The sequence below is a fragment of the Echinops telfairi genome, unplaced genomic scaffold, assembly GCF_000313985.2.
Source record: "Echinops telfairi isolate 266 unplaced genomic scaffold, ASM31398v2 ScPeMD7_7410;HRSCAF=8448, whole genome shotgun sequence".
Lineage (NCBI taxonomy): Eukaryota > Metazoa > Chordata > Mammalia > Afrosoricida > Tenrecidae > Echinops > Echinops telfairi.
In genome coordinates, this window is record NW_022111310.1 from 15,760,888 (window position 1) to 15,774,857 (window position 13,970).

General features: G+C 40.7%; 1 protein-coding gene across 1 annotated transcript in view; it reads right to left on the minus strand.

The window, feature by feature from the left end:
• SUSD1 (sushi domain containing 1) overlaps positions 1 to 13,970 on the minus strand; it is a 132,494-nt gene that overhangs the window by 70,116 nt on the left and 48,408 nt on the right. Inside the window, exon 6 of the mRNA XM_045296539.1 lies at positions 4,075 to 4,269. Coding sequence (XP_045152474.1) covers positions 4,075 to 4,269 — 195 coding nt within the window. The remainder of the gene's footprint in view (positions 1 to 4,074; positions 4,270 to 13,970) is intronic.

Sequence of the window (13,970 nt, forward strand, 5' to 3'; positions counted from 1 at the left end):
CCCAGGTGAAGAAGATTGCATTGAAGCTACTGGGCAAATGTATTTAATTTCATTCATAAACTTTATAGGAAAGTTTGCAAACTTTACAAAGGTTGCCCCAGATTATACAATATATATATATAAATGAAATGAACTCCCTTCCCCCTGTTTTAGCTATCCACATTCATGGTCAAACCCTACCCCATGTCGTGATCCAAAATGCTCCCCCAACCCCAAGATCTCACAATCTCTCATGCTTGTAGGCCACTCACTCCCACAATGCTGAAGATACACTCTCTCAATATTTCCTCCCCTCCCTTCCCTCAGATATATCACTGTCCATCGCCTCAACCATTTCTAAGTCCAATACCCTCAAGATCCATGCCCCTCTGTGGCTCTCAATTCCACCCATTCTAGAAAACTCAAAACATCCAGGCAGTCTTTACTTGACGTCACCATTTCTACATTCAATCGGCTGCCCCTGGCTTGAGCAAAACACCCAACTATGCAGGCTGCACCTCTGCCAAATCAGTTTCCATAGTCCATGTGGGTTTCAGTTGACCCAAATATTGACAAAAATCACCTTGTAGTTCCAAAGTGCTCATCACACTGTATGTATCATTTGAAAACAAAGCCATTACATTTACCAATGATGGAGAAGGGTTGTAGCCCTCTCATTCGTTCATTCTATAAATATCTCTCTATCTGCTGGACACTTAGGGAGCCGGGGTGGCATCATGGGCTACACATTGAGTTGCTAACCCCAAGGTCAGCAGTCCGAACCCACCGGCTGCTGCAGGGAAGATACATGAGGCTGTCTGCTCCCATAAAGATTCGAAAGTCCCAGAAACCCAAAGGAGCAGGCCTTTCCTGTCCTCTAGCATTGCTGTGACTTGGAATTGACTCCAAGACCGTAGATTTGGATTTGGGTTTTCGCTGGATACTTAATACTTGCCTACAATTTGCCAGCCAGAATACGATGCCAGGCAAGATTCCTAACCTCAATTCCGCCCATTCTAGACCTCAAGTAATTCGCCGTTCATAACTCAAGTCAGTTTGGTTTTTGATTTGGTAACACAAAGAATTCACAGATCCACCATCCACTACCAGAAAATTTTTTTAAATGCAAACAAAACCCAAGCTCTGTCAACTGGGACTCATAATGACTCTCCAGGACATCCGGTTTCAGGGACCGTCTATCTTTCCAAAAACAGACTGTCCCATCTTTCTCGCACGGACTAGTTGGCAGGGTCTCACCACCAGCCTTTTGGCTAGCAGTCCAACACGTGACCCACTGAATCCACTGTGCCACTCACGAGAGGACGCATGAGCTGAGTGTCCAGGCAAATAAAACAGCCAGAAGAAACCTTAAAAGACACGAGGCTGTAGGAGCCCTTGGGAGAGACACCTGACTGCCTCTGTGGGCATCAAGGAAGGCTTCTTCCTCTTCACTGGAGGGAAAAATAAATCGGTATGGAAAGAGAAAATATCATGAGGTGAGTTAGGGATGTGAAAAGTCAGTAGAGAAGAAACATTTATTTCAGAGAGCAAGAACAGTTATGGTGTGTGGGGTGGGGGGGTCACTGGAATGTCTTCTACTGAAGAGAGGAGGGAGCTGAGCTTTGAAAAGTGAGTGGGAGGTAGCCAGGTGGGATAGAGGAGGCCGGACGCTGCGGGTGGGGGAGTGACTTGTGGAAAGACACGGTCCAGAGAAAGGCTAAGGAGTTGCTGGAGCAACTCCTGAACAGAGTGGGTTACAAGGCCAGCCCCAATCAGAGCCAAACTGACCCCCTCCTAGAAGAGTGTGTGACAGAGGGCAGCACTCAACCTCCAGGTTGGGGAGAGGGGCTGGCCTGCCACACCCACGGAGGCAAACCAAGAAGGAAAAAGAGAGAGGGACGGCCTAGACCCCATATCAGCACACCAAGCCCTGAGGATGACGTCCCTGCACAGAGCTGCTAAGGCACAGAGAGGACTGTAGGGCCAACAACAGCTCCAGACATGCTGTCCCCTCGCTGGAGCTGTTGTTGGAGGTACAAGATGACAGGAGGACAGAGAAGGCACAACCTGGACAGGGATCAGCATTGGAAGAGAGGCAGAGGGTCCCGCGGAAGGAGACTGAGAGGTCAAGCCAACAGGAGAGAAACAAGATACCATTTCAGCAGGAGGGTTTGCCAGTCATGCCAGTAAATGCTGTCCAGAATTAAGTACAGCATTTTTCACGTCAGCATTGTGTCCTAAGATGTGACTGACCTTTCAGCTGTTTCTGGTGCTCCCTGGTATAAGTAAAGCTTTGGAGAACATCTCTACTGCTTAACCTTCATGTCGATGCCTGGATAATTCATGGCAGCACATGTCTGTCAGTGACAAGTAACCATTCCAGAAAAAGTCATGCTAGTTTTCCAGCCCAGCAGCTGATACAAGAGCAGGGTAATCGTGCCTCTTTATTCCAGTTTATAGAGTAGCGTGGGCTCTCAGTGTAGACATTTGTTCCATCTGTACTAGTCAGGCATAGCAAGTTTCTGTGTATGTGTTTTGGCAATATATTATGTATTCTTTCAAACCTATCTTTGAATGTTCACTTTTTTCCAATGGATTTTTAAAGAACATATCACATATTACATACATTAATTTTTATCTAGCAACAAATATATCCTTTATAATTTTTTCATCTTAATGCTATTTACAAAAGTTTCTATGCCCAGAAGATTAGCAAAGTCATCAAATCTGTCCATTTCCAGCCTTTTCTTTTATGGTCAGGTAATTATTCACCTACGGTATCTTTAATATCCTTTCTGGTCTCAATTTCTTTTTTCAATGAACTCATTTTTTTTTAAGGCTTGATGTTAACTTCACTTAATTTAATTTTTTACTATCATTTTATTATTTTTCTAATTTATTATTAAGTGGGAGTTAATATATATATCATATCATTCTATATTCAATCACATCAAGCAGTATTGTACCATTGCTACCACAATCAATTTCCAAACGTTCTTTTTCTTTCTGGACCCCTTGACTCCATGAACTCTTTCATTATTCTCTGGAGGGCATGCGTTAGGGAGCATTTGTTTCCTTAGCCAGGCAGTTAATCAGTTGTCCTAGAACCCTTTATTGAATTAAACTAACTTTCTCTACTAAACTGAGATATCATTTTTATCTTGTGTTACATTATTTGAGCACTTGAGTATGTTTTCAGTTCCAGCATTCTTTCTAATATAGAAATTTAAATATTTCACTCCCACTTAGACATAAAAATAAAACCCAAACCCAAAGCCTAACACCCAGGGATTGTTAGGACCTGTCCCCTACTTACCTGTTTTACATCATCCCTACACTCTCTACTCTTGGTCTCCTCAGAAAGCCACAATCTCTGTTACCCAACATGCTACTCTGCCTGCCTGCAGTAACCTTCCCCCGCCACATCCTCCCCCTTTTATCTGGTTCATTCCGACTTCTTCCTCTGTGACTCAGAGCAGTCTTTCCTCTAGTAAAAAATGCACGCACGCACACACACACACACACACACAATTCCTCTATCTTCTAGTTGCTCATTTATCTGTACATTTCTGTTAACTTGACTTGGAATTCCTAAGTTCCCATCACAATATTTTTTCTAATCAATAAGTATGGATTTAACTCACTTTAACTTAATATTTACTGAGGCTACTCTCTATCACATAATATGCCAGGTACTAAAATTAATTTTAAAATAACAAGCTGAATATCTGCTACACACACTTAAATTTTTACTTAAGACTTGTGATGTTTAGGGACGCATATTAAATGAAGGTAATCGCCAGTCAATGGATTTCTCAAAACGTGTCTTCAATGACAAAATAAACTCTAATCAGTACACCCATTCAAATAAAATGTAGTAAATGTAAAATACTGGAAAAGTTATAACAAGCCACAAAACAGAGTGTTTCTCTTCAATACAGTCCCTCGCTGGCAAATATCTAGCTCTTGACACAATAATCACAAATTCTCTAAAGGTTCGTTTCATTGTTCGTTTTTGAACCCTTTGGTTCTGCATTTGTGGACCCCTACAACTGTTAAGTCACACAACTCTGATAGCAAAAGATGTCGTCTTACTTGGTACATTTGTTCTGATCCAACTTTCCTAGAATGGCTCTTCAATTTCAAACACGTGTCATTAAATATTGAAATATTGAAAACGCCATCATCTTCTAAGATATCATTTTCTGAAAGATAAGAGAGAACATATTGAAAGGTTCCACCACCTTCACAAATCATGGTCATGGCTAAGCCCAGCTGAAACTCTGACAACTGGAGACAGTTACAGGGAAAGCATTAAACTTGACTTTGACGTCCTGGCTCTACAACTGCTGAGTGGTGTGACCTTGTCTGAGTCACTTAACCCCTCCGGGTCTAGTTTCCTTGTGAAACTAAAATAATCCCGTTTGCTCTTCCTGCATACCAAGACTTCTGGGAGATGCAAGAGAAATATGCATGTTAAAGATCTCAGAAACTGACCCTCAAGGAAAAATAATAGCTTGAAGGTAAGCAGAAGATAGAACGTCTGAGGAAAAAAGAGGCGAACAAAACTCAAAGGTCATGGATTAGAGCTTTCGGGGAGGGGAAATAGACTTTTTCAGGGAATAGAACTTTCCACCCTAGAACATGACCACCAAGTAGATGCTCAGAAAGAAGGAGGTTGGTTTTCACAGCAGAGTATCTCAAGGGCTGCTCACAGCTCAGTCTTAAGGCAGTAAAACAGTAGAAACCAGGCTGGCTTCAACCATTCTAGAAAAGCCATTCTAGCCTCCTGCAGTCTAATCCATTCCTTCAATGTTCTACGTTGTCAAAAGAAGAGGTTGTTACTAGAAAAATCCAAGAACTTACAGAGAGTCCAGGAGTACCATGCATGGGTCACTGTCAAAGAAAAGCAGATTTCCTAACAAAATCTGTATATTATCTATTTTTAACTACCATTTAAGTATATTTCCCCCAAAGCAAATAATGATAACAAATTATTTTGGTGAAAGTCGGAATTGTCCAAATATCATGAGGCAATCCGGGAGGAGAAAAATCCTAATTAGAAAATGTAAAAGTAAGACTCCAAGAGAAAATGTGAAGACCTCTGTCACCTTCCTCGCCTCTGTATGCACAGTTTTTATTCTAAAGAGGCAACAGAAGGGTCAGAAACAAAAGCTGTCAGATACGTGCATATCATTTTGAGGAACACTAGATGTATATAAGAAATGCGCGTGTGGATGAATGTGTAGAAGAAGCACCAGGTAGAATAAATGAGGAGGCTTCAAATAATTGGTGGGAAAATACCATTGTCTTTCATTCCATTTCTCCATGAACCTTTGGCAGCCCCTTCCTATGTCCTGTAAAAGTAAAACATGAGCACAAGTACTCTCTGTATCGTTCCCATCTCAAGATGATTCTCACACCAAGTGATGATTCTGGGGAAGATGGAAATGTGAACAAAGGCATCTGGCTCCCACCCCCAAGCCTGACAGAAGTGGCTGAAAATAAGTGAAAATAGGTCAAAATTTGCATCCGGGTTGGAAAAAAGGCTTGGTTGTCACACACGAGGCAGTAATAACAGGATGACATTTCTGCTCGTCACAGAGCAGAAGAGACCAGGCTGAAGAGACAGGGGACTGCTGTGCAACCTGCCTCCCGAGCAAAGGACCATGGGCATGCCGTCTGCACAGAAGCCAGTGGAGAACCGGCCCATCGAGATGGGGACTGGGAGGAGACACAGCGAACAGAGCAAGTCAGTGAAGAGCCAACCCTCCCTCTGGCAGCAGTTTCCGATCCCGGAAGTGCATCAGAAACACTCGACAATAGCAGGTCTGAAGTGAAGCTTGAACAATCTGTATGATTTGTAAGTCCAGCAGATAATTCTGATAGCTAGCCAAGGTTTGCTTAATATATTTATTTTATTTTCATATTTATATATTACTACAATTAATATTAATAACCCTCTTTTTTAGCACAGTAACAGGGAAAGATCGCAAAAAGGAGACCGAGGGACGTGGGGGAGGCCTGCTGGCATCGTGGGTTACACACGTGTTGGGTTGTGAACGGCGGCGTAAACCCACCAGACGAGATTGTTTTACTTCCACAAAGAGTTACAATCTCAGACATCCACAGGCAGTCCTACTCTGTCCCGAGGTTGCTGTGAGTTGGAAGGACTCGATGGCTGTGAGTCTGAGTTTTCTTCCTTTTGGATGTTTTGAGCTATTGATCTTGGGTTGGTAGTCACCCGTGCCAAGCAGGGGAGCCACTGGATGCTCCAAATGAGCTCAGAGAGAAGTGTGCTCCTAGTAGACAATGAAAAGATCAAAAGAAATTCCACTCATTTTGGTTGGAGAGAAGTATCAGACTTAGAGAGAACTTCTATCTTCCCAGGATAAATAATCTAGACGCAAAAGAAGAAAGAAAGAAAGAATTCTACAAATGAGAGGGAGACAGTGTTTAGGAGGCCAAGAATGAGCATGCTTTTGAAGGGGAAAATATCATTGAGGGAAGTAAAAGTAATATTTGGCAGCATTTTCCGTTTTGTACCTTCAATGAAAAATTTTAAGATGGCTTAAATAACAGAGAAAAGATGAAATAATAAGAGACAGTGACAGCAGAGAAGGAACTATTTGAAAAAGAGGAAGGAATCAAAAGTAAACTGCAGAAGATTTTTTAATAAAAAATACACACACGTAAAAAACCTTAACAGAATTGAAGACGCATTCCGAAGCCAAAAATCAAACTCACTGCCGTCGACTTGATTCCGGCGTACAACCTCGTAGGGCAGAGTTGAACTGCCTCTGTGGGTTTCTGAGACTCTAACTCTTTGCATCGCCACTTGTCTGTCAGTTTGTCATACAGGGGTGTCATACAGTGTTGCTGTGACACTGGAAGCCATGTCACTGGTATGTAGTTGCCAGCAGGGTCACCCAAAGTGAACAGGTTTCAGCAGAGCTTCCAAACTAAGACAAGGGTGAAGGGCTCTACCTCTCGCTTCAAAGGTGGGGCCACTGAAAACTCCATGCATAGTTTCCAACACTGTCAGATACGAAAGGCCTAACGAGTGGAAGAAAACCAGCGTCAGAGATGGTGCCAGACGCTCAGGACGGAGGGCACCCAAAATGTGAGTGAGGAGGAGAAGCTGCTTTCTCAGGGTGCAGTCGACCACAGGATGCGAGCTGGCTGAAGCCTGTCCTATTGGAGCCTCCTGGATCCCCATTTGTGGCTGGGGCCCAGATCAAGGTGAAGGGGAACAGCTGTAAAAATCTGCCAAGGATTGTAACTTGGAGTGTGTGACGTCTGAACCTAGGAGAATTGGAATTCATCAAAAATGAAATAGAACACATAAACATTGATATCCCAGACATTGGTGAACTGAAATGGACTGATAATGGCCATTTTGAATCAGAAAATCCTATGATTTACTATGCAGGGAATCACATTATCAAGAGGAGTGGCATGGCATTCATTGTCATAAAGGATACTACAAAGCCCATCGTGAAGGACAATACTGTCTGTGACAGGATGTTATCTAGCTGCCTTCAAAGCAATCCAATCAATACAATTATTATTCAGATTTATGCACCAACTACAAAAGCTAGTGAGGAAGACAATGAAGAAGTCTGCTAATGACTTCAGTCAGAAATTGATCAACCATATAATCAAGATGCATTGATCATTGTTGGTGATTAGAAACAAAGAGGAAGGAACAGTAATTGGGAAATAAGGACTTGGAGATAGAAACAAAGCTGGAGGTCTCATGATAGAATTTTGCAAAACCAACAACTTGTTCATAGCATATGCCATTTTTCAAGACCAAAAGAGGCAACAAAACATGTGGTCTTCTCCAGATAAGAACCCACAGAAATCAAATTGACTGTATCTATGGAGAAAGACTATGGAGAAGCTCAATATCAGCAGCTAAAACCAGGCCAGGTGCTAACTGTGGAACAGACCATCAATTGCTCATATGTAAGTTCAGTTATGAAGCTGACGACTAAAATAAGTCGACGAGAGCCAAAATAAGATTTTTAGTCTGTCACACCTGAATTTTGAGAACATCTCAAGAACAGATTTGATGCATTAAACACTGACAGATGAGCTGTGGTAGGACATCGAGGGCATCATTCATGAAAAAAGCAAAAGACCATTAAAAAGACAGGAAATAAAGAAAAGATCAAAGTGGATGTCAGAAGAGACTCTGGAACTTTCTCTTAATAGATAGCTAAAGCAAATGGAAGACATGATGAAGTCAAAGAGCTGAATAGGAAATTTCAGAGGGCTGCTCAAGAAGACAAAGTCCAATATTATAATGAAATACATACAAACCTAGAATTGGAAACCCAAAATGGAAGAACCTACTTAGCATATTTTAAACTGAAAGAACTCAAGAAAAAAATTCAAGCCTCAAGTTGCAACATTGATCTATGGGCAAAATATTGAATGATGCAGGAAGCATCAAAATAAGATGGAAAGAATATGGAGTCACTGTGCTTAAAAAAAAAAACCCTACATTCCACCATGTCAAGAGGTTGATCAATTTTCCTTCTTTTGCATTGTTAATATTTTCTGTACACTATTATGATTTTACCCTTACCACCTTAGCATGATTTTGTTTTCTGTTGGGTCTTCCAGCTGTGAAGCACAGGAAGAGTAGCGATATAATGACAATAATGGATACAAGGGGATCTAAGAGAATACAGGGGTAGCGGGGGAGGAGATAGGGAGGAAAAGGAGATTTGGAGAGTAACTAATAAAGATGGGAGGGGGAGGGGATATTATAATGGATTGTGATTGCATGAATCATTTTAAAGGCGATTTGACCATGGGGGAGAGCGGATGTTCTAAAATTGATGTGGGGGGTGTGTGATTGTCTCCGTGACATGATTGAATGATTGAACTATTGAATTATATGATATGTAAATTTCTTGCAAATAAACTGCTGGAAAAATTAATAAAATACAATCAAATAAATGAAAGCCAAAAAAAGTCAGCGTAGGAATGTATATAGAGAACAAACTTATTATATTCATAGAGTGCAGTGGGGTGGGGGAACAGACAGAAAAAGGAGAAAATGAAAGACCAATGAGGGCAGACAGGAAATGCCATATACGGTGTATTGAAAACCATCCTCTCCTCCACCCCTGAGCCCTCCCACTTTACCAAGCATTATGTCCTCGTCCGGGGACTGGTCCTCTCGGTAACATATATGAGAGACTAAATCTTGTCATCCTCATACCTAAGAAGCATTCTGGCTGTGCTTCCTCCAACACAGACTTGTTTGTTCTTTCGGCAGTCCTGGTGGTGACCTGGCTAAGAGTGACCACCAGCCACTCTGCTGGGAGAACAAGGGGCCTTTCCACTCCTGGAAAGAGTTACAGTATCCAAAACTCACGGAAGCAGTTCTACCCTGTCCGACCTGGTCGCCAGGAGCAGAGTTGACTCATTGGCAATAATCTGATTTTGGTTTTCGGTGTATTTAATAATCTTTAGCAACAGCATAAGTCAAAGGCATCAATTCAGTGATGTCATGAAGGAAGCATTGGGCTACTAGCCCAAAGGTCAATAGTTTGAATCCCTTCTGCTCCTGTAAAGATATACAACCTCAGGAACCCAATGGAGCAGTTGTATTGTTGTCCTATACAGTTGCTATGAATAAGAATCAACTATGAAGCAGTGAGTTAGAGTAAATCTACAGCTAAATTTATAACAAAAAATTGTTATAAATCTGTTATAAACCTATATAAAAAAGAAAATCTTTAAAGATATAATACATGTTAAGAGTAAAAATAAAAAACAGGGGGAAAATGTCTTATTGACCTAAGTCCTAAGGAAATCCGAAGGGGAAGGAACTACAAGCAGTGAAGAATGGTCCCTGAATTCCCTTCTTGATCCAGGAAAAGCTACTATTATTTTAGTCTGAACTTAAGCGATCAGAAAAATACTCAGCCAAATAAGGTCTGTTTGTTAACATGTAAAGGTGACCAAAAAGAAAATAGAGAAGTAGTATTAAAAAGAAAAAATAGCACAATAAGATAGCAGAAGAAATCCATCACAAATAATAATGATGTAAATTGGTTAAGTTAAATAAAACTTCTCAGAAAGTTTTTCTCTATACACTCTCTCCTAGAGTACACTAACAATAGTGTTATCTGACCAGATTTTAAGAAGGGGAAAGTTGGATTTGTTTCCCTAATTTACCCAGACTAACACATCATGGTACCTTGGGAGTGGGATACTGGAGAAACAAGTCATAAGATGGAGAGTGGATGTTTGCTTGACCTCTCCCTCATGTAGTTTTTCTTCTTTGTCTAGCCAGAGGTCAGATAAAGCCACAGTTTGTTCGGTTGTTTTCTGGAGAATATGGGAAGTATGAAAATAGAAAGCTTGTAAGCCCACTTGCTTTCAGTCATTAAAATATGATCTTTAGATGGGTTTAGGCCACACCTGCAAAGAAAGCTTTGAAAATAAATGCCCCACCCAGTGCTTTGGGGTACTCAGGGACTAGTGATCTTTGTCAGAAACTGGAAAAAATCTGGAACCATGATGAAAACTCCTCTCTAGGACTGAACATTAAAGAGAGCCTGTGATCAGGCTGAGCTGCTTGCTAGGTGACCACCTGGATCTACTTGTTGAGTGGAAGTGGGAGAAATGCAGCAATAAAGAGACGGGTTGAGTTTGGCCACTGACACCTGTGGACTTGGTTGACAGGAAAAAGAGAAGACGAAGGCAGGTTGACTGGTCTAAAGTTCATGACCTAGTACGAGGGGGCTAGGCTTGTTGAGTATTTGTGAGAGCGCATGGTCTAAAGGCAAGGCGACCAATGGGCACCCTGGGGTGAGTCCAAAAGCTCCACTGGAACCTGTTCACCTTGAGTGCCCTGCTGGCATTTGAAATATCAATGACACAGCTTCCAGCATCACAGCAACACACAAGCCAGCCCAGTACAGCAAACTGATGGATGAGTGGTGGAAATAAATATCATAGCATACAAATATGTAAGATGAAACTATTAGAAGTTGTAGGAATTTGTGGAAATTTATCATCCACGTTGGTAAAAGAAAAATATACAAGTCCTGAGTCATCTTACGAATAAAGTTAAGAGTTAAAATTTATACCACTTAAATCAAAGACCACCTTATTATCCAGTGCCTGCTGAAATACAAAAGTTAGTTCAATAGCAAGCCCCAAGAAAACGTCAACAAGCTCCCCACACAGTATATCGCAATGTAATAAAACTAGAAATTAACAACAAAGTGCATTGTTTTTTTTAAAGAGAACCCTGCCATTTGTATGACACACTTATAATTAATTCTTCAGCCAAAGGGGAAATCAAAATAGCAATTATATGATGCTTTGAAAATAAGGATAAAGAGAGACATATATTAACACACTCAAAAATAATTCTTCAATCACAGGGAAAGTCCAAATAGCAATTATATCATGCCTTGAAAGTGAGAAGAAAAAGAGCATGGATCAATACCTAAAGAATTCTACCAAAGAATTCAAATCCTGTGGGGAGAAAAAGTGCTAAAGGTCTTTATTATATAACAGGAAATCATGGAAATGAGTCAAATCAGGCATTCAACTCCAAGATACAGAAACAGAATAATATAACCAACTGAAAGGAAACAAAGAGAAGAAAACAATAAAGACAAGTGAAAACATTAGCAAGTTAAAAAAAAAAAAGACTTTTGTAAGACCAAAGACTTCATTCTTTTTGTGAGAAAACTGTAATAAAATAGACACCCAAGTTAATCTAATCCACTGAAAACAGAGAAGGAATATCAAAATTAGGTCTCAGAAAAGGAATATAACCCTTTTAAAGGTGTGTATCCGGGGGAGCTCAGAAAGGATATTCCATGTGACCTTCAGCTCAAAGGTTTAAAATTTCAACCAAATGGACAGTTCTTTTGGAAAACATGAATTATGAAACTTGACTTGAGAAAACTTAAGAAACAATAAAACAAAACCAAAAAAAGTTTCTGTCCCTTTGATTCTTTTTAAAAAAAATCATTTTATTGGGGGCTCATACAACTCTTATCACAATCCATACATACATCAATTGTATAAAGCACATTTTTACATTCATTACCCTCATCATTTGCAAAACATTTGCTCTCCACTTAAGCCCCTGGCATCAGCTCTCATTTTTGCCCCTCACTCCCCCCTCCCCACTCCCTCATGAACCCTTGGTAATTTATAAATTATTATTTTGTCATATCTTACACTGTCCGACGTCTCCCTTCACCCACTTTTCTGTTGTCCATCCCCCAGGGAGGAGGTTATATGTAGATCCCTGTCATTGGTTTCCCCCTTTCTACCCCACCCTCCCTCCACCCTCCCAGTATCACCACCCTCACCACTGAAGGGATCATCCGTCCTGGATTCCCTGTGTTTCCATTTGATTCTAACTCATAGTGATCCCACGTATTTCAGAGTAGAACTGCACTCCATGGGCGCGGTGTGCTACAGCTGTGGTCTTCAGAAGTATACCTCCAATGCACAAGTGTGCTCGACACAACGGATGGATGGATTGTGATAAGAGCTGTACGAGCCCCCAGTAACATGAGTTTTAAAAGAAGAAGATGACGTACATCTCTAAGCCTCGCTTACTAGGGAACCCTCGGTAAATTCAAAATACCAACCTCCTAGTTAGGAGCTGAGTGCTTATCTGCTGCACCAGAAATAAATGGATAAAGCTGTCCAAGAATGATCTCCCCAAAGGGGTGAAATTTAACTGATCTTAAGAGCAAATCTGTCCAACTTTAAGAAAATAATTCTGAAACTATAAACCTGTTGCAGTATATAAGGAAAATATATATGTAAAAAACAGTCTCGGTTCAGTATAAGAAAATTAGCACAACCTAGATAATGAGGTCACAAAAGCAAAAGTGCAGGATCTACACTAGAAAGTGAAGGACATGACCATACAATTGTCCATGAAAAAAAGAAATAGAAAAATAGGGAAGGCAAGACTTGAGTAGCTATTGAGTAAACATGGAAACATGCCTGGATCCCAGTTGGAATGTCTCGATAGAAACCCCAATTTTCTCTAGGTAACTTGCAAATTTAATACAATTCCATGCAGAAAAAAGAGGTCCAGAGACATTAGCCAGGGGCACCCCACTCTTCAATGTAGAGTTAAGATGAAAGCTAGGTTTGACTCTAAATGCCATACTTTTTCCCAGTGGGAATTGACTTTAATAGGTATCCAATACACCCTGTCCTTACTTATTCACATGATTAGGTTCTAAATACTAGGCAATTATGCTAAATTGGTGCTATGCAAAAATGGAGGATGAACATTTTTGTAATACGATCCCAAAGTAGAGGATAAAACTGCCAAATTACATCATCACATAATGACCAAATCGCTGAGAATCATGTACCAGCCAAAGTGACACATTCCTTAATCATTACAGCTAGCTTCATTCCGGCCTTGCACCTCAGCGTCTATCATCACCTATCATTAATGTGCAAAATAATCAGGTCATTCTACTATGGTCATAAATATGAAATGCCAGACAGCAAGAGAGTTGATAACTAAGGAGATGGTGTATTAGTTAAAATAAAAGTTAATACTAAACAGCAAGTTATCATTAAGACTGAACAGTGGCAAATGAGTTTAAAGTCCCTGGGATGACCTTTTAACAACAGCTAGCCCTAATTAAGCCATAGCAGTTTATTATTAACTTTGTTAAAGTTCCTCTAATTAGTTACCAGATTAACCTTATCATTTCTTTGCCTATATATTATTTTTAGAAGGAAATTATTTTATTTGTATATATGAAGGTGTTTGGGCCGATCCAGACTAGGCAGCCCCCATCTCCTCTCTGGCTACTCAGTAGGATCGAACTTCAAGGCCCCCATTACCAGCCTCTCGGGAAGATAAATAACCTATTGAAGTATGCAATTTCTGCCCCAACATTCCAATGACCTAATCTCTCCAGACCAAGGTTGTGCAGCCCCTGTCCCAGCACTCCAGGGAG